Raw genomic sequence first — 15,859 nt, forward strand, 5'->3', positions numbered from 1 at the left:
GCAGCAGTGCACACCTGTAATCCCAGCAACTCGGGAGCCTGAGGCAGGAGGATCCCAAGTTCAAAGCCAGCCTCAGCAACTTAGGAAGGCCTTGAGCAAATTAGTGAGACCCTATGTCAAAAAATTAAGGCTGGGGGTGAGGGGTTGGGGATGTGGCTCTGTGGTTAAGTGCCCCCTGGGTTTAATCCCTAACACCAAGAAACTGAGGCTCAGAGATCATCAGCTGAGAGGTAGTGGCCCCAGGACACCATCCTGGTTCAAGCAGTCACAGGCTCTAAGGTCTGGGTGTTTGCTTTAGGGACAGGAAGCAGCCCTGCCACTACCCTCAGACCTCTCCTGCTCAGTGAGCAGGTATCCTCACTGCTGGGCTGAACCAGGGCCTGGAAGCTTCTCCACCTGCTGCTTTCTGCAAAGCTTCTAGGCTCTGAACATTGTGGGGGTAAGGCCTGAGTCCCATCTGCTTAAGCACTGTCTGTTCATTCCCTCAAAATGAGGGGCCCTCGGAATGGCCTGTGGTAGAAGGATCCAGGCACTGGATCAATACCTGCTGGGGCCTGGAGAAGGTTGTCCAGGTTGTCTGTGAGAAACCTTTGTCTTCTTGATTTAAAAAGAATTTTCTTTCACAGACACAAGGAGAGAGCCATTTTAGGATAACTAGAAACAAAATGATGTTCTCATGAATCAAGACATTTGTGTTAAAATGTTTTCTGAACTGAGTCTAAGGACCCCTGTGTCCGCAGACATCCACAGAAACTGCTTCCTTTAAAAGAAGGCAAAGTCTGTGGAGGCCTGGGTCTAGAGGCCTCCCTTACACCCTGGGAGGCCACAGGTGTGGGGAGGGGCAGCACCTTCGAGAGCAGGGTCCCATGCCCAGATAGCACATGCTTCAGGCTGCCTGCCTGTCCCCGGCTTCAGGCATCTTCTCTCCCTGCCTCCCCACCCCTTTCCTGCTTAGGCCAGGAGGGGTAGCACTCATCCTAGGTCCCAGGGGAAGCCTTACTGTCTCCTTTCCTTTCTCTCACTTGCACTGTCGTGGTCTTTCTGCCTGCCATCTCCTGACCCTACAGGACTCGCAGCTAGAACCTCTGCTTCAGGGAGGCTGAGTTACAGAAGGCCCTTTCCTGGAGGCCTGGTTCCCATTCTCAAAGGGTCCAAAGGTGGTCCTGCCACCGCCCTGCCCTCTCATGGGGTAGAGCATGCTGACACCTGCTCCACATTCCCCCTCACACTGTGGCCTAGGACCAGGGCCTTGCTTCCCTTTACCCTCACTCCTACCCCATCTCCAGGCAGCCTCAGACCCATGAGGGCCCCTGGCTAAAGACCAGGGCTGCAGGAGAGCTCTACCTGCCCTCCGCACGGCGTGGTGTCTTATCCAGGCACTCCTTCCCGGGGCCAGGGAGGGTAGGGGAGGTCTGGAGGCCTTGGGGCTCAGAGTTTGCTCTATCCTCCCTGTGTTTTCATACAGGGAAGCAGCTTGATCCCCAGCCTGGCCTTCCTGTCCTGGGTGGGCTGGCAGAGGGGATCCCCCAGCCTGGCACAGGGACGTGGGGAAAGCCTCTCCACTTGGGGCTCCACTCTAAAGGACATTACCTAAGAGTGGGGGCTGCTGTACTAGTCAAGGGTGGGCGGGAGCATAGCCAAGCCATCTATCCCCCAGGGCCCCCACAGGTCGCTGCTCTCTCTTAGTCCCTGCACATCCACCCCAGGCTGACCAGCACCCATTCTTTTCCAGGGGTGGCGATAAGCACCTACGCCAAGTATTGCTACCACAAGCTGCAGAAGGCGGCCCTGACAGGGGCCAAGAAGGTACAAGCACGCTGGGAGGAGTATCCCAGCCAAAGTGTGGTGGGGAGGTGTGAGGCTCAGGGGAGCACTGAGTGGCAGAGAGGGTGCTGCCAGGGTGCACCTAGGCAGCTGGCTGAAAAGGCTTCAAGGCCCTCCTCCTGTACCATGCCCCCTTTCCCCTCAGGGGGCTCCTCTCCATGCCTGGACCCCCAATTCAGAAGTGGTGCAGGCAAACTGGTGTGTCCTGCACAGGGCCGCATTAAGGGGCCTTTTCGCATGAGTGGGCCAGCTGCCTGGCTGTGCCCAGCCTGCCCTCGTGCATGGGAGGGACCGCAAGGGAACAGCATCCTGGGTGCACCAACCCAAGAAACCAGCTGGTGTGATGAGATACAGGAGTCAGGTACAGCCATGGCAGGCCACGAGACCACCCTCTGGAGGGGTCCCTCCCTCAGCCTGGCAGGCTCAGGCTGCAGTGTGGGCCTGGAAGAGACCCTGCCTTTGCATCCTCTGGGAGCCTAAGCTCCTCCCTGCAAAGCCTCTCTGACTCCAAAGAACATTGAGGCCTCAGTTACAGCACACAGCTGGACTTTGTTTTCTGGCTGTGTCCCTCCTCCCACCCTTGTCCAGGATGTCTCTTGAGCCCCCTGTGCCTGTCCCAGACCCTGGCCCCTTCCCCACTTCCTATTCCTCATATATGTTTCTCCAGCCATTCTGGCCTATCTCACCAGAGGACTCCCCCTGCCAGTTGGGCTTCCAGAACCATCACAGATCAACAGACCTGGCCCCCCCACTGTGGTCCACCCTGATAGCTCAAACTGGCCCATCCACCTTCCTGCATGGCCAGGGGGCCCACTGAAGTTTTGGGTGCTGTAGGTGGCCCAGCAAGAGGCCCCCTTGGTGAATTGATGGCTAGGGTTCTGAGACTGTCCCTGGCTTTGGTTAGGGAAGAGAAGATCCTTGGGGCGGGGGAGGGGGGTTAGCAGGAGAAAGGCTGGGCCAGACCAGGACAGAAGAGCCTGGCTGTCTTCACAGGGGCTAAAGAAGCCCAACGTGGAGGAGATCCGGCACGCCAAGAATGCTGTGTTCAGCCCATCCATGTTTGGCAGTGCACTGCAGGAGGTCATGAGCATGCAGAAGGAACGTTACCCAGACCGGCAGCTGCCCTGGGTACAGACGAGGCTCTCCGAGGAGGTGCTGGCACTCAACGGTGACCAGACGGAGGGCATCTTCAGGTGCCTTGTCAACCCTGGTCCCTGGATGTGGGAGACACAGGCTTGTGTCCACAGTGCATCTCTGGAGGCCCATGAGGCCTGCATCCATGCCCCTGCCTCAGAGTAGATGGAAGGGTGGGCCACCTTGCGGAAGCTGATCCCAAGGGACATGTGGCCAAGAGAGGAAGGTCAGGGCCCATCCTTAGGAGGCAGGTCTGCTGGTTCATCCTCAGTCTGGCAGCACAATGACCCGCAGAGATTTTTGCCTCTGCAGAAATGGCCACCAGGGGTCCAGAGGGTGCTTGGCCTAAGCTGTGAGCCCCAGCGGGGAGATCAGTTAGGCATCAGAGCATTGCAGCAGCTGGGCTTATCATCCCCACGTGTGAACAGGGATGCACAGCCCCTGTCCTGACTCACCTCTCAAGAGCAGGCTGCCCAAGCCCCAGAAGGAAAAGTCTCCCCAATCTGGGACACAGGTGTGCAAGCTTGAGCCTTAACAGCCTGCAGAGGGTCTAGGAAGGGAGACCCCACACCCCCGACCCAAGCACAAGGGGCAGAATCCAAAAGAGAGCCATGAGGCTGTCACAGCACCCTCCCCTTTGAGAAAAGGCCTTGAGGACTGTTCCAAACTGGCCCTCCAGCCTGAGACCTGCCCTGTGCTCCGCAGGGTGCCTGGAGACATTGATGAGGTAAACGCCCTGAAGCTCCAGGTGGATCAATGGAAGGTGCCCACAGGCCTGGAGGACCCCCATGTCCCAGGTAAGTCCCTGAACCACTCAACACCAGAGCATGCACTGCCTAGAGGGTCGATGGCCATTCAGACCAAAGCCTCTGTCCAGTCACTCCTCCTGTCACCCACAGCTTCTTTCCCTGCTGTATCTCATGACCTTCCTTCCGCAGCTCTGGGGCCGGCCCATCACTAGTCGGATATATCCCGCACTGGAGGCGGGGGGGGGGGGGGGGGGGGGTGGGGAGGCTGGACTGTGCCACTCCTCCATCCACAGATACTGAGTCAGATTGGCAGGACCCTAGGTTTTATTCAAAGCCAGCTTTGAAGGAAGATCTAAGAAACTTTTGTTTCAAATTTCCATCTTGGGAAAATTGAACGGCCAGGATACCTTTTATAAGGGGATATATACATGGAGATTGATTTAGCCTGTGATGCAGCCGCGCCAGTGGCCGCAGACCTGGGCAGGGAACCTTTTCCAGAAAGCCCTTTCCCTACGCCCCCTGATGCGGTCCGAGCGGGCTGCCAGGCCCATGCGTTCCCAGAGCAGGCCCACCTGAACCGCCCTCGCCCACAGCGTCGCTGCTGAAGCTGTGGTACCGGGAACTGGAGGAGCCCCTGATCCCGCACGAGTTCTACGAGCAGTGCATCGCTCACTATGAGAGTCCCGAGGCCGCCGTGGCCGTGGTGCACGCGCTGCCCCGCATCAATCGCATGGTGCTGTGCTACCTCATCCGCTTCCTTCAGGTACCCGCGCCTTGCCCCGCCCGCGTCCCCGCGCCCCCTGCCCGCTCCCCGGCCCTCTGGTCCACCCGCCACGCCCGCCGCTCCTCCCCTCCGCAGGTGTTCGTGCAGCCTGCCAACGTGGCCATCACCAAGATGGACGTCAGCAACCTGGCCATGGTGATGGCGCCCAACTGCCTGCGCTGCCAGTCGGATGACCCGCGCGTCATCTTCGAGAACACACGCAAGGAGATGTCCTTCCTGCGCGTACTCATCCAGCACCTGGACACCAGCTTTATGGAGGGCGTGCTATAGCACGCGGGCACCACGGACGGCGGGCTGCGCGGCGCACGCGGGAGCGGGGGCCCCGCCGGGGCAGCATGCCAGGCCCCGCCGGCCCCGAGAAGTGCCTTCTGTTCCCCGGAGCCGAGCGACACTGCCCTCCCGGCTGGCCGCGGCCCACGCCGCGCGGCCTCTCCGCTCCAGAGCCCCGGCTGCCCACCGCCAGGCCGCGGTTCTCCTGCGCGGGGAGGGCCCCGAACCAAAGTCCTCGCGGCGGGCAGGGCCGGGCAGGCACTCTTGGGGCGGGGGGAGAGTGTTTTTTTCGTGGTGTACCTACGAGTCCAGATTCCATCCCGCACCCCGCCCTCTTGTGCATAGAGATATGAATAGAGCGACAGACGTCGGGACTGAATTTGCTAAGGACATAGTTCTAACCAGATGCTATTTATCTCTGAGCCGTCCTCACCGCCCTCGTGCAGAGCACTCGCACCCTCCTTCCTCACCCGCAGCTCCCGGCCCAACCCCGCGCCGCGCGGCGGCTGGGCCGGACTCGCCTGCGTTCCCGTTCTGGAATCAGTTCCAACTGTTGTCCAACTTAATTTCTCCCGGTTTTTATATATATATTTTTTAGAGTTGAGTTTTTATTTATTATTAAAACAAAACAGCCAGCCCTGCCGAGCCGGCCCCTGAGCGGGCCACAGACGTGCTCTGACACGTGGACCGAGGGACCGCTTTTCGTGTGAATAAAGTTCGTGTGGACACTCGCGCGCCGCTTCGGGTTCCTTCCGTCGCTGCGGGTCGCGGGGCGGGGCCGGAACCCGAGGCGCGAGGCCACGGCGCCGGCGGACGCCTGTTCGCGTGCACCGTCCCCCGCCTGACCTGCCGGCCGCTTCCGGAGCGGGAGGATGTGGCGGACTTGCGGGGCGCTCAGCGCTTCGGCCCTAGCCTTGGCGCGGTCGCGGGGAGCCCGGGCCTGCAGCGGAGACGGGGGCGTCTCCTACACGCAGGGCCAGAGCCCGGAGCCCCGGACGCGCGAGTATTTCTACTACGTGGATCATCAGGGTCAGGTGTGTGGGGAGCGAGGCAGGGCGCCGGGAAGGGGAAGGGCCTCTGTGGGGGCGGGACGGGAGCTGGAGTCCCGGTGCGTACTGACGAGGAGAGGAGTCCTCGTAGGCCAAGGGAAAGGGGGGAACCTGGAAAGTGCGTGAGCCCCACTCTGCAGAGCCCAGACAATCAGCGGGAAAAACCCGGAGCGCTCTGCCCCGGACTTCGAGCTCAGCGCCTGCTTCGAGTACGGCCCTGGCGCGCCCCCGCTGCCCTCGCACGTGCGCTGGGAGGGCGGTCGCCTCGCCCTCACCCTGGAGCTGGCCCCGCTGCTGCTCCGCCGTCCTGAGCCCGCGGGCGGCTCGGGAGGTCGAGTGCCCGCGTGGGGAGGCTCGGCCTGCTTTGTAATCAAGGAAGAGGGGAAAAGCCACCGAAAGTGCAAGGAAGCATGACTCGGGTTGCGGGTAGATGTCGGAAAGGCAGCAGGCCCGGGGTTTACTTTCAAAGCGTCGCCCTGCACAGGGAACAGCAAGACAGTGAACACACCCACGGGGTCTCATTCACTGGCCTCGGCCTGTCCTCTGCAGCTCTTCCTGGATGATTCCAAAATGAAGAACTTCATCACCTGCTTCAAAGGTACTGCTGCACCCCTTGCTTCGCCCTTCAGGACAGCCGAGGACAGGCCCTGCCCCGGGCCCCGACCCAGGTGCCCCGCTGTCGCAGTGAGGCCAGCGCCGGCCTTGGGTGTGGTCCGGGGTGAGGCGCCTGCCGAGGTGAGCAGCCGCACTCTCTGCTCCCCCCAGACCTGCAGTTCCTGGTCACCTTCTTCTCTCGCCTGAAACCCAACCGCAGCGGGCGCTACGAGGCCGCCTTCCCCTTCCTCTCACTGTGCGGCAGAGAGCGCAACTTCCTGCGCTGTGAGGACCGGCCCGTGGTCTTCACGCACCTGCTGGCCACGGGCCGCGGGCCCTCTCGCCTCTCCTACTGCGGCGGGGGCGAGGCCCTGGCAGTGCCCTTCGAGCCGGCGCGCTTGCTGCCCCTGGCGGCCAACGGGCGCCTGTACCACCCGGCGCCAGAGCGCGCGGGCGGCGTGGGCCTGGTGCGCTCTGCCCTGGCCTTCGAGCTCAGCGCCTGCTTCGAGTACGGCCCTGGCGCTCCCGCGCTGCCCTCGCACGTGCGCTGGGAGGGCCGCCGCCTCGCCCTCACCCTGGAGCTGGCCCCGCTGCTGCTGGCGACTCCGCGGTCCTGAGCCGCGGACAGTTCCGGAGTTCCCGCGGATCCTGCGCTCCGCCGGCCGACTGCGCGTGCGCGTGCGCTTGCGCGTGCGTGGAGTGCGCCGGGGCTCCGCCTGCTGGCGCTGTCCGAGGTGCTGCTGCCCGTCCTAGGGCTCGGCGCCGCCCCTTGCTCCGCTCCTCGCTCCCCTTCCGGGCATCCTCTGGATTGGCCCGCGCTCCCGACGTCAGGCCCGGGCGGCGGGCGCAGGAGGCGCGGGGCTCCGGTGCGCGTGCGCGCCCCGCCTCTGCTGGAGCCAGGCCGCCGCAGGCTCGGCGGGGAGCCGCGAGCCGCCGGAGCGTCAGGTGAGGGGGGGGCCCCGACCCAAGGTCACCGGGCTTAGGGGCGGGATCGGGGACCTCCCCGGCTCGGACCCCGGCACGCACCTAGAAGGGTGTGCAACCCGGCACGGGGGAGGGCACGCGGATACCACGCCCTCCACGATCGCAGGCCTGCACCTACCTGCGCGAGAGGGCGAAAGGGGACTTCGTGCAGGATCCCAGCGCCGGTCGCAAGGACCACCCGGAGATCCTGTGCCGGAGAGAGGACACCGGGTGCCCCCAGCCCCCTGCTAAGCCGGATTAGGGTTTGTCCGCTGGTAAAAGGACTTCTGGGCCCTCATCCGGGGCCCTCATCCCTGTCCGGGCAGTCTTTCTACACCAGTTTGTATTTAACGGGTCCTCCAGAGCTGCAGCGCCGAGCCAAGGAAGAAACCAAGGCCTTATTGCTGGAGGCTGGGTGGGTGGGTGAGTCCTGGAGCTGGAGGCCGCCCCTTGGTGCTCAGGGAGACTAATGCCATGGGCCCAAAGAATGCGCCCCCCCCCCCCCACCAGTCCCATTTCTTGGGGGCTCACACACATCCTGAGACCCCTGGCAACCGCCTCTGCCTTTTCCATTAAAACTTTATTGCTATGCTTACTCATATGTCCTGATTATAAATAATCGTGTGAGTTACAGTTTAGGGCAGAATTGAAACAAGCACTGAAGCCATTTGGCACCTTTCATCTTGACTCACGGAGACAGGGACACCTAGGTAACAGTATACCCTGGGTTTTGCCTTTCTTGGCTCCAGAGGAGCTGGTTTCTCAGTCACGCCCATACCTATAAAACTGGGTTCTTGTGTTTGGAACTAGACCCCGGCTTTCCCATCCCTGAGGCCACAGATACATGCACATAAACCCCTGCAAACCACATGCTTCTTCCTATTCTCTCTGGCCCACTTAGAAAACCACACCTGAAACCCAGTTGGTGTGGTTGGAGTAGCTCAGTGGTGGAGTATGTGCTTAACATGTGAGACCCTGGGGTCAATCCCCCCCCCCCCACACACACACACACAAAGAAGAAACACAAAAGCTTTATTGGTGACCTAAGGCCCGTCTCTCACACCCAATCTTTCCCAGCACTCCACCTACCCCAAAGACAGGGGCTTTCTTTCCGGAGCCAGCCTAGGGAGCCCCAGCCCATAGTTCCTGAATTAACTTTCCTATTGTTTGCCTCATCCTCAATTCTCTACAAGTTACTTGAGGAAAAGCCCCAGCTCTGTCATCTGGCTCCCCCTCTGCCCAGGTCTCCCTTCAAGTCATGATGTATGAACCACCAGGTGGAGCCAGAGCATACCTGCTTCCAGTGTTAATTCTAGAGTTTGAAGTGAGACGACAGGTCTTGTCCTAGGGGCACCTAAGGAACTCTGCTTTGGATTGAGCCTTAGGTTTGTGCCAGTCCTGAGAGTGAAGACAAGAGTGAAGACATGCCTGCCCAGGGCCCGTTCCCTCCTTCTGGTCTATGCTTGGGTAGGTCCCGGATTTTGCTGCCGAGTAGTCCTGGGTCCCAGCTCAGGAGCCACGGGGCTGAGTCAGCAGGGTCAGAGGGAGCTTGAACCAGCTGTGCTGTGCATGAGCAGAGGGCCCTCAGGACAGGCATGGGAAGGGGTCTGAGAATGGGTTGCCCTCCCCACATGGCCACATCCTGGGGAAACAGGACACCGAGAATTCTCAACTTGAACCTCCTGCCCTCAGTCTTGGTGTTTTTGTCAAGGAAGGAAACTAGAAAATTTTATTCATCAGTTTCTTTATTGGGAGTGGGGGTTGCAGACAGGGTAGCCCAGGGCCTCGTGTATGCTAGGCAGGTGTTCTGCCACTGACTTACAATCCCCAGCACACGAACTGACTTAAAACTTTGTGAAAGTTAGACACAGGTTGTGTGGGCCTCCACTCGTGCTCTTGGGCTGGCTCTATAATGTTAGCAGTGGCCTGCCAACCTGTGTTTCAGGAGGTGCATCCATCGCATCTGGGGCCAACCCTGGGGAGGCTCGCAGTCCCAGGCCTTTCTCTAGGGAAATGGCCCCGGGGGCTCCTGTGCTGCTGCTGCTGCTGGGGCTGCTGGGGCTGCTGCTGCTGCCGCCACTGCCAGGGCTCCCGCCTCGCGCCGCCGGCTGCCCCGCCGCCTGCCGCTGCTACAGCGCCACGGTTGAGTGCGGTGCCCTGCGGCTGCGCGTCGTCCCACTGGGAATCCCCCCAGGGACGCAGGTGGGCACCATGTGGGGCCACCGGGCCTCGGGTTGGAGCAGGCTGCGAGTGCCCATGGGATGGAGGGAGCCTTGTGTGAGCATCCGGGTGGGGTCGGTGGGGCGCCCCAATGGAGCGAGAGACTCCTGCAGTGGGGTAAGATTCGCCCTCCCCCGGCCCGCAGACGCTGTTCCTGCAGGACAACAACATCGCGCGTCTGGAGCCAGGCGCCCTGGCGCCACTCGCCGCCCTTCGCCATCTCTACCTGCACAACAACAGTCTGCGTGCTCTGGAGTCGGGCGCTTTCCGCGCGCAACCGCGCCTGCTGGAGCTGGCCCTCACAGGCAACAGGCTACGTGGCTTGCGGGGAGGGGCTTTTGCGGGCCTAGCCCAGCTGCGTGTACTCTACCTGGCTGGCAACCAGCTGGCGCGGCTGCTGGATTTCACCTTCTTGCACCTGCCGGTGAGAGGCCAAAAGCGCGGGATCTTCTTGTCCTGCCAGTCATCCAGCGCGCTGTAGTAGTTGTTAGGGGAGAAAAGTCAACCTAGTCTAGCTCCCCTGGGCCCTTTTTCCTGATGATCTGCTGTCCCTACTCCAGCGACTGCAGGAGCTGCACCTGCAAGAAAACAGCATTGAGCTGCTGGAGGACCAGGCCCTGGCAGGGCTCTCCTCCCTGGCCCTGCTTGACCTCAGCAGGAATCAACTGGGCACCATCAGCCGTGAGGCCCTGCAGCCCTTGGCCAGCCTGCAAGTCTTGCGCCTCACAGGTAACTCCTCAGGCAGGGGTCCCTAACTGGGCTCAGTGGCATCAGTAGGGAGCAGGCCCAGGTGTGGAGGGGGTCCCTATGATAAACCATTGGGTAGCATTTTGGAGGGCCACACCACCACCCTGCAGTTCTGGTAAAGGGCAGCTGGGAACTGAAGTTCTGATAGATACATAACTTAGGCACCTGCCTAAGACAGAAAAGGTAGGCGATCCAGAACGACTTAACAGAATTGAGGTTCTTTCACATTTTGAGGCCAGGAAAGGGCAGGCAGGCGAAAGAGCTGACCAGGATTGGGGGTGTTTCCAGGAGAGGGCATCTGTTTTAAAGTTTCAGTGTTGCTGGAATACCTGTGTGGGCATCACTGAACTAAAGTGGGGTGAAAGGCCTTCCTCATTCCCAGCAACCGGGGTTCAGAGAAGAAACTCCACCGAGGTGGCTATAGGAGGTGGGGTGTGGGCTTCTGCCGGGCCCAGCAGAACCTCAACTGTATTCTCGATCTGCCTACAGAGAACCCATGGCGCTGTGATTGCGCCCTCCACTGGCTGGGCGCTTGGATCAAGGAGGGGGGTCAGCGACTGTTCAGCACCAGAGACAAGAAGATCACGTGTGCAGAGCCACCGCGTCTGGCACTGCACAGTCTGCTGGAGGTGTCGGGCAGTAGCCTCATCTGCATTCCTCCCTCTGTGCACGTGGAGCCGCTGGAACTCACAGCCAACCTAGGGGAGGACCTGCGGGTGGCCTGCCAAGCCTCTGGCTACCCGCAGCCCCTGGTGACCTGGAGGAAGGTGCCTCAGCCTCGGGAGGACCGTCCGCAGGCGCAGGCCCAGCCGGAAGGCGGAGCGCCAGGCCTGGGTGGCCAGGCCGCCCCGGACACCGGCAGCGGGATGCTCTTCCTCACCAACATCACCCTGGCGCACGCGGGAAAGTACGAGTGCGAGGCCGCCAACGCCGGAGGCGCCGCGAGCGTGCCCTTCCGCCTCCTGGTTAACGCGTCCCGGCAGCCGCCACCGGCCCCGCCGCCCCGCCCCCCAGGCCGCGCCCCGAGGCACGAGGCGGGGAGTATGGCGTTTCGAGCGCTAGGCCTGGCCACGCAGACAGCCATCGCGGCGGCCATCGCGCTACTGGCGCTCACGGCGCTGCTGCTGGCCGCCATGATCTGCCGGCGGCGGCGGCGGCGGAAAAAGGCGGGCGCGCAGCCAGGAGAGGGCGCGCTGTTCGTCAACGACTACTCGGACGGGCCCTGCACCTTCGCGCAGCTGGAAGAGCTGCGCGACGAGCGCGGCCACGAGATGTTCGTCATCGACCGCTCTAAGCCCCTATTCGCCGAGGGGCCGCCAGAAGCGCCGACCGAGGGCAGACCGCCAGAAGGGCCGCCCCCCTCACTCCGCCTCCCGCCGCGCGTCGCTTACGAAATCCACTGCTGAGCCGGCGGCGCGCGCCGATGACGCGAGCGCCGTTCATTGGCCCGCGTGGCGCAGCGCATGCTCATCAGTAAAGATGGAAGCTGCGTTGGAGCACCAAGCTGTGGGGCGCCTGCAGACAGAGCCGCGAGGGGCCGTGACCTGGAAGGTCCACGATGCCCGGGGAGAGCCCTGGCCTGCAGTGCTGGTGGGGTTACGCGGCCAGAGGGAGGGGCAGCAGGCCAGATGCTAGTTGATTCCCAGTAGCCATGCTGGGGATATAACAGAGGTGGGGAAGTCACACTGGCCAGTTGGAATAGAATAAACAGGCAAAGATTCAAACTCCAGACACGCTGCACGTTTGTACCTTGACACCACCCTCCAGCCCCATAGCCAGCTGGCGGGGTGGCTCTAGCGCCAGGGCAGGGAACACGGTACAGGCCAAAGGCTGCATCAGATCCTAGGCCTCGCCCCACCTTCAGCCCCACAGTGCTGCGCTCTTGGTCAGGAGATGCAAAGGGCCCGGAAGTGTCCCTTGGATAACAGCTGGGATCCCAGGTACATCCACAGAGAGCCAAGTGCAGCTATACTGAGCAGGGTAGTGCAGGCCTGAAATCCAGCACGGGGGCCCACAGTCAGCCAGCCATTAGGGAGCAGGTGCAGGGCACTGCACAAAGCATGGGACGCTTAAGGTGTGCCCAGGAGCAAGACAGACTCTGCAGGAAACCTGAGACCGGTCTTTGTTGTCAGGCCTCCAGCAGAGTCCCAGCAAAAGCTCTTGGCCTGTCTCATCCAAAGCCAGGAGGTCACAGGCTGAAGTAGTCTGCAGCTAGTCGCCCATAGATGTCTGTTGTCCAGAGCACATGGGCACGGCCTGAGGCCAGCAACAGCTGGTGCAACTCAGCTTCTACACGGGCAAACTTCTCCTCGTTGATGGAGGCTTCCAGAAGGACAGATGCAGGTGGAGGCCAGGGCAGGCCCTCATAGCAATCCACGGGGAAGGGGTGCACCACGGTGCGCAGCTCAGCCTGTACCGCTGAGTCCCGCAGCAGCTCCTTGAGGCCAGCCATGGATAGCGGGTTGCCATAGAGGCCAAGGTAGCGGAGACTGGCACAGCGGGTCAAGGTGGGCAGTGTGGCTACTAGCTGGGCATCAGCAAGCTGGCACTCAGTCAGCTCAAGATGCAGCAGTGTGGCTGCTGCCGCCTGCAACAAACCCTGGAAGGGCACTAGCTGACTTCCTGACAGATCATTACCACTCAGGTCCAGCTTCTTTAGGTGAGCAGCATGGGAGCTCCTTGCCAGGAAGCGCAGGTCCTCAGGCAGCAGAGCACAGAAGGCCAGCTCCAAGCTCTCCAAGGGGCTCTGCAGGGTACTGTGGGGACACAGGGGTCACAGACAAGTAGGCCCAGGGAGTGTCCCCATGGAGGGAAAGGGTAGAGCATTGATGGGGCCCACTCACCTGAGCAGCTGGTCCAGCCTGCCTGAAAGGAGAGAAGAGCCCATGCTGAGCTCCCGAAGACAGGTGAAGCGGCCCATCTGGGCCAGGAAGTAGCGGAAGTTGTCCTCACCATCTACAGAGGGCTGCCTTGAGTCCCCATGCACATAGTGTAGTCGCAGACTGGCCAGGTGCTGGAAGCGAGCCACATGAGGGATGATGACAGACAGGCCACGCAGGCCCAGATTGTTGAAGCGGAGGTCCACTCGGCGCAGGCAGCCTGCGTCCAGAAGCTGCAACAGGGCCACAGTGTTGCGCATGGGCAGGTCCTCAGCCCGGAGGTCCCGGCAGCATAGCCGCAGAGGGCTGCCCACGCTGCTTCGGAGAGCCTCACGCAGGAATGAATAGGAGGCCCGGTTCACCCGAAGGTCCACACGAACCTCCACAGGGATAGGGGCTGGTCCAGGTTCAGCAGTCCTGCTCTGTTGCTGGGCAATGCATGTGCGGGCCACAGCTGCTGTGCAGTCCCACATGCTCATAGTACCAGGGTCCTGCTCCACACCATCATCCAAGAGACCAGTCATGTCCAGCACCCGCAGTGTGTGCTTCCTAGAAGTAGGGATGGCCTGAGATGGGATGAGAGAGCAGGGCCTACAACCCCTCCCAGCCACTTTGGGACAAGAACAACAGTCTGCTGCCACACAGAGCTCTTGGAACTTTGCACCTCAACCTATGCTCTCCTCAGGGAACCCTCTTTGTAACTCCAGGCCTGAAGTCCCCATTGGTAAGTCCATACCTACAGAGGGAATGTGTGCCAGCTTCAGCTTCTGGGGTGTGGAACCGAGCAGTCAGCCCTAGGATTACAGCTTGCATGCTCTCAGTGCTGGGTCGCTCCTGCAGCAATGCCCGGCTACAGTGAGCACATTCCTGCAACAACTGCTGGAAGCTGAGCAGTGGGAAGGGCCATGTGTGCACCAGCTCACGCAGTACCACAGTCTTCTTGTCCATGAAGGCCACCTTGAATAGCAGGGGAAAGAGCTCTCGGGGCAGCAGGGGCAGGGCCTGGCAGGCAGCTGGCTGGCACTGGAGCACCTGCCGAGTGCTCAGGAACACAAGTGTGTGCATGGCGCTGGGCCGTGCAGGCAGCCACCTGCAGGAGAGGAGCTTCAGTGAAGAAAACCTAGAATACCACTAGGTCATATCCACTCTATACACCAGTGGTGAGAAAGCCCAATATGGTGCCCAACTGGAGCAGAGGGTGGAGAACAGTGACACAGAGAAGTACCCACTTAGGTACCTGGCAGTGGCTGGGCAGAGTGGACCAGGGACAAGGCCACACCCCAGGCCCCAACCTACAGAAGCAAAAGGCTTTGTTAGGAAAACAAAGCATCATAGTACATAAATGGTGTCACCACTGAGTTTACTTGTGCTTCTACAGATGGTTACTGCTCTGCAGAGGCCCCATTGGCCCCAAATCACAAAGCTGTTTCAGAAATCCTTCCTCAAAAGTAGAATAGAGCCCAGGCCCCTCCCTGTAGCCCGTTGTCAGCCTGCAGCAGATGGAGTTCTCCCAGGGGGGCCTGCAGCCCCCTCACAGCTCCCTCCCTCATCTTCCTCACAGATGTATTTGAGGGCTGCTCTCAGATTCCACAAAGCACAGACACAGCTTAATAACATCAGGGCTTAAAAGATTAAAACCTGGGAAACAGAGTTAAAATGACATGGCCTGGGATCAAGGCCCTCAACGTTAGCCCAAGGGATAATTACTGTTTTCTGGGATGTCACCAGGGATGGAAACCCCCGAGAAAAAGCAAGTCTCACCTTCTGTGACCCTTGCCACCTGTCTAAGCATCTCTCTTCTTCCCTGAGGAATCAACGTGGAGAGAAACCAAGGATTCAAAAAGGCCCAAGCCTGAGCTTGCTCAAATGAGGCACAAACAGCACACAAGCTGAGAAGATGCATGCAAAAGACCCGAGGTTGCAGAATATCTGCGACAGAAGGGCTCGGCCCTGCTTCCTGTGGGCCAGCCACCTTACCCTGATCCCCCTCCTACAGTTAGGAAAGCTAAGGCGAGGCCTTGACCAAGGTCACAGCCCAGGAAAGGGACAGAGAGCATTCCAGCCACAGGGCCTTGAGCTTACTGACCTCTCGAGGCCAAGCCCTTCAGGAGCCACTTCTGGGAAACCCCGTATGCCCACCCTCGGCTTGGCGCTCCCGTGCACAAATCTCGCGAGGACGATGCATACCTCGGTGACCAGACAGACGGAATGAGCACCTGTCGCAAAAGGAAACGAAGGCAGCCGACCTGGCCGCCCGGATAAGAGTCTCTACGCGATGCCCCCGATCGTCCGGCGCTGGAACAAGCGCAAAAGCCCCTGTCGGGCTCCTACGGGCCCTCAACCTGACGACCCTCCGCCGCCCGAGCAGGTCTGTTCCCCCAGGCCTGGCGAATCCCCGGCGACCCCGAGGCCGTTCTCACGGCGTGGGGGTCTCCCAGGCCGTTCCCGCCCCCAGCGGCACCGCCCAGGCTCACAAGCGCCAGCCCTCGCCTCCCCGGCACGAGCGCCCGGCGCTACGCCCCTTTGTCCAGTCAGTCCTGCCGACGCGCCGCATCACTTCGGCCCAAGGCCCGCGGCCCGCGCTCACCGACCCCAGAGCCACCACCACAGTCTCCAGCCCCGCCTCGGCTGTCCACCGGCCCCGCC

At 61.2% G+C, this 15,859-nt stretch overlaps 4 protein-coding genes across 20 annotated transcripts in view; 3 read left to right on the forward strand and 1 right to left on the reverse strand.

Annotated features, from left to right (window-relative positions):
• Nucleotides 1-5,489, forward strand: part of Arhgap39 (Rho GTPase activating protein 39) — a 72,747-nt gene extending 67,258 nt beyond the window's left edge. For 3 of the 4 annotated variants that reach the window (XM_071602011.1, XM_071602013.1, XM_071602012.1), the window contains 5 exons: nt 1,733-1,806; nt 2,818-3,017; nt 3,664-3,755; nt 4,301-4,470; nt 4,567-5,489. In XM_071602011.1, coding sequence (XP_071458112.1) covers nt 1,733-1,806; nt 2,818-3,017; nt 3,664-3,755; nt 4,301-4,470; nt 4,567-4,761 — 731 coding nt within the window. In that variant the 3' untranslated portion in view covers nt 4,762-5,489. Of the gene's footprint in view, nt 1-1,732; nt 1,807-2,817; nt 3,018-3,663; nt 3,756-4,300; nt 4,471-4,566 lie in introns of those variants that run through there. The other variant, XM_071602014.1, reaches the window with a different exon arrangement.
• An 86-nt stretch (nt 5,490-5,575) lies between these two features.
• Nucleotides 5,576-7,117, forward strand: C15H8orf82 (chromosome 15 C8orf82 homolog). Its single transcript, XM_027952118.3, has 3 exons — nt 5,576-5,795; nt 6,360-6,408; nt 6,576-7,117. Exons 1-3 carry the CDS (start codon nt 5,634-5,636, stop codon nt 7,019-7,021), a joined length of 657 nt encoding a protein of 218 aa, XP_027807919.2. The 5' UTR covers nt 5,576-5,633; the 3' UTR covers nt 7,022-7,117.
• Nucleotides 7,118-7,256: 139 nt separating this feature from the next.
• On the forward strand, nt 7,257-12,063 carry Lrrc24 (leucine rich repeat containing 24). Of its 7 annotated transcripts, XM_071602039.1 has the most exons (7): nt 7,260-7,349; nt 7,495-8,077; nt 8,611-8,834; nt 9,313-9,569; nt 9,733-10,011; nt 10,148-10,316; nt 10,824-12,063. In XM_071602039.1, the coding sequence occupies exons 3-7, from the start codon at nt 8,792-8,794 to the stop codon at nt 11,738-11,740; spliced, it is 1,665 nt and encodes a 554-aa protein (XP_071458140.1). In that variant the 5' UTR covers nt 7,260-7,349; nt 7,495-8,077; nt 8,611-8,791; the 3' UTR covers nt 11,741-12,063. The 7 variants fall into 7 exon arrangements, with proteins under 7 accessions (XP_071458137.1, XP_071458138.1, XP_071458139.1 ...); XM_071602036.1 differs by having other exon boundaries at nt 7,257-8,077; XM_071602037.1 differs by having other exon boundaries at nt 7,257-8,077; nt 8,747-8,834.
• Lrrc14 (leucine rich repeat containing 14) lies at nt 12,053-15,853 on the reverse strand. Of its 8 annotated transcripts, none has more exons than XM_027951979.2 (5): nt 15,401-15,853; nt 14,975-15,017; nt 13,950-14,303; nt 13,178-13,762; nt 12,053-13,090 (listed from the first exon to the last, which is right to left on the reverse strand). In XM_027951979.2, exons 3-5 carry the CDS (start codon nt 14,276-14,278, stop codon nt 12,523-12,525), a joined length of 1,482 nt encoding a protein of 493 aa, XP_027807780.2. In that variant the 5' UTR covers nt 14,279-14,303; nt 14,975-15,017; nt 15,401-15,853; the 3' UTR covers nt 12,053-12,522. The 8 variants fall into 8 exon arrangements, with proteins under 8 accessions (XP_027807780.2, XP_027807751.2, XP_071458146.1 ...); XM_027951950.2 differs by having other exon boundaries at nt 15,300-15,853; XM_071602045.1 differs by having other exon boundaries at nt 13,950-15,459; nt 15,688-15,853.
• Nucleotides 15,854-15,859: the final 6 nt, after the last annotated feature.

Source organism: Marmota flaviventris, chromosome 15 (assembly GCF_047511675.1).
Source record: "Marmota flaviventris isolate mMarFla1 chromosome 15, mMarFla1.hap1, whole genome shotgun sequence".
In the NCBI taxonomy this organism is placed as follows: Eukaryota; Metazoa; Chordata; class Mammalia; order Rodentia; family Sciuridae; genus Marmota; species Marmota flaviventris.

Bases quoted from the DNA above. Each gene is read 5' to 3' on its own strand.
- Lrrc24 (XM_071602036.1), top strand. From the start codon at position 8,792: ATGCCTGCCCAGGGCCCGTTCCCTCCTTCTGGTCTATGCTTGG. The intron at 8,835-9,312 runs GTAGGTCCCGGA...CCTGTGTTTCAG, and splicing joins TCCTTCTGGTCTATGCTTGG to GAGGTGCATCCATCGCATCT. The intron at 10,317-10,823 runs GTAACTCCTCAG...ATCTGCCTACAG, and splicing joins GCAAGTCTTGCGCCTCACAG to AGAACCCATGGCGCTGTGAT.
- C15H8orf82 (XM_027952118.3), top strand. From the start codon at position 5,634: ATGTGGCGGACTTGCGGGGCGCTCAGCGCTTCGGCCCTAGCCTTGGCG. The intron at 5,796-6,359 runs GTGTGTGGGGAG...TGTCCTCTGCAG, and splicing joins ACGTGGATCATCAGGGTCAG to CTCTTCCTGGATGATTCCAA. The intron at 6,409-6,575 runs GTACTGCTGCAC...TGCTCCCCCCAG, and splicing joins CTTCATCACCTGCTTCAAAG to ACCTGCAGTTCCTGGTCACC.
- Lrrc14 (XM_071602045.1), bottom strand. From the start codon at position 14,278: ATGCACACACTTGTGTTCCTGAGCACTCGGCAGGTGCTCCAGTGCCAG. The intron at 13,763-13,949 runs GTATGGACTTAC...CCCTACTTCTAG, and splicing joins GGCACACATTCCCTCTGTAG to GAAGCACACACTGCGGGTGC. The intron at 13,091-13,177 runs GTGAGTGGGCCC...GTGTCCCCACAG, and splicing joins AGGCTGGACCAGCTGCTCAG to TACCCTGCAGAGCCCCTTGG.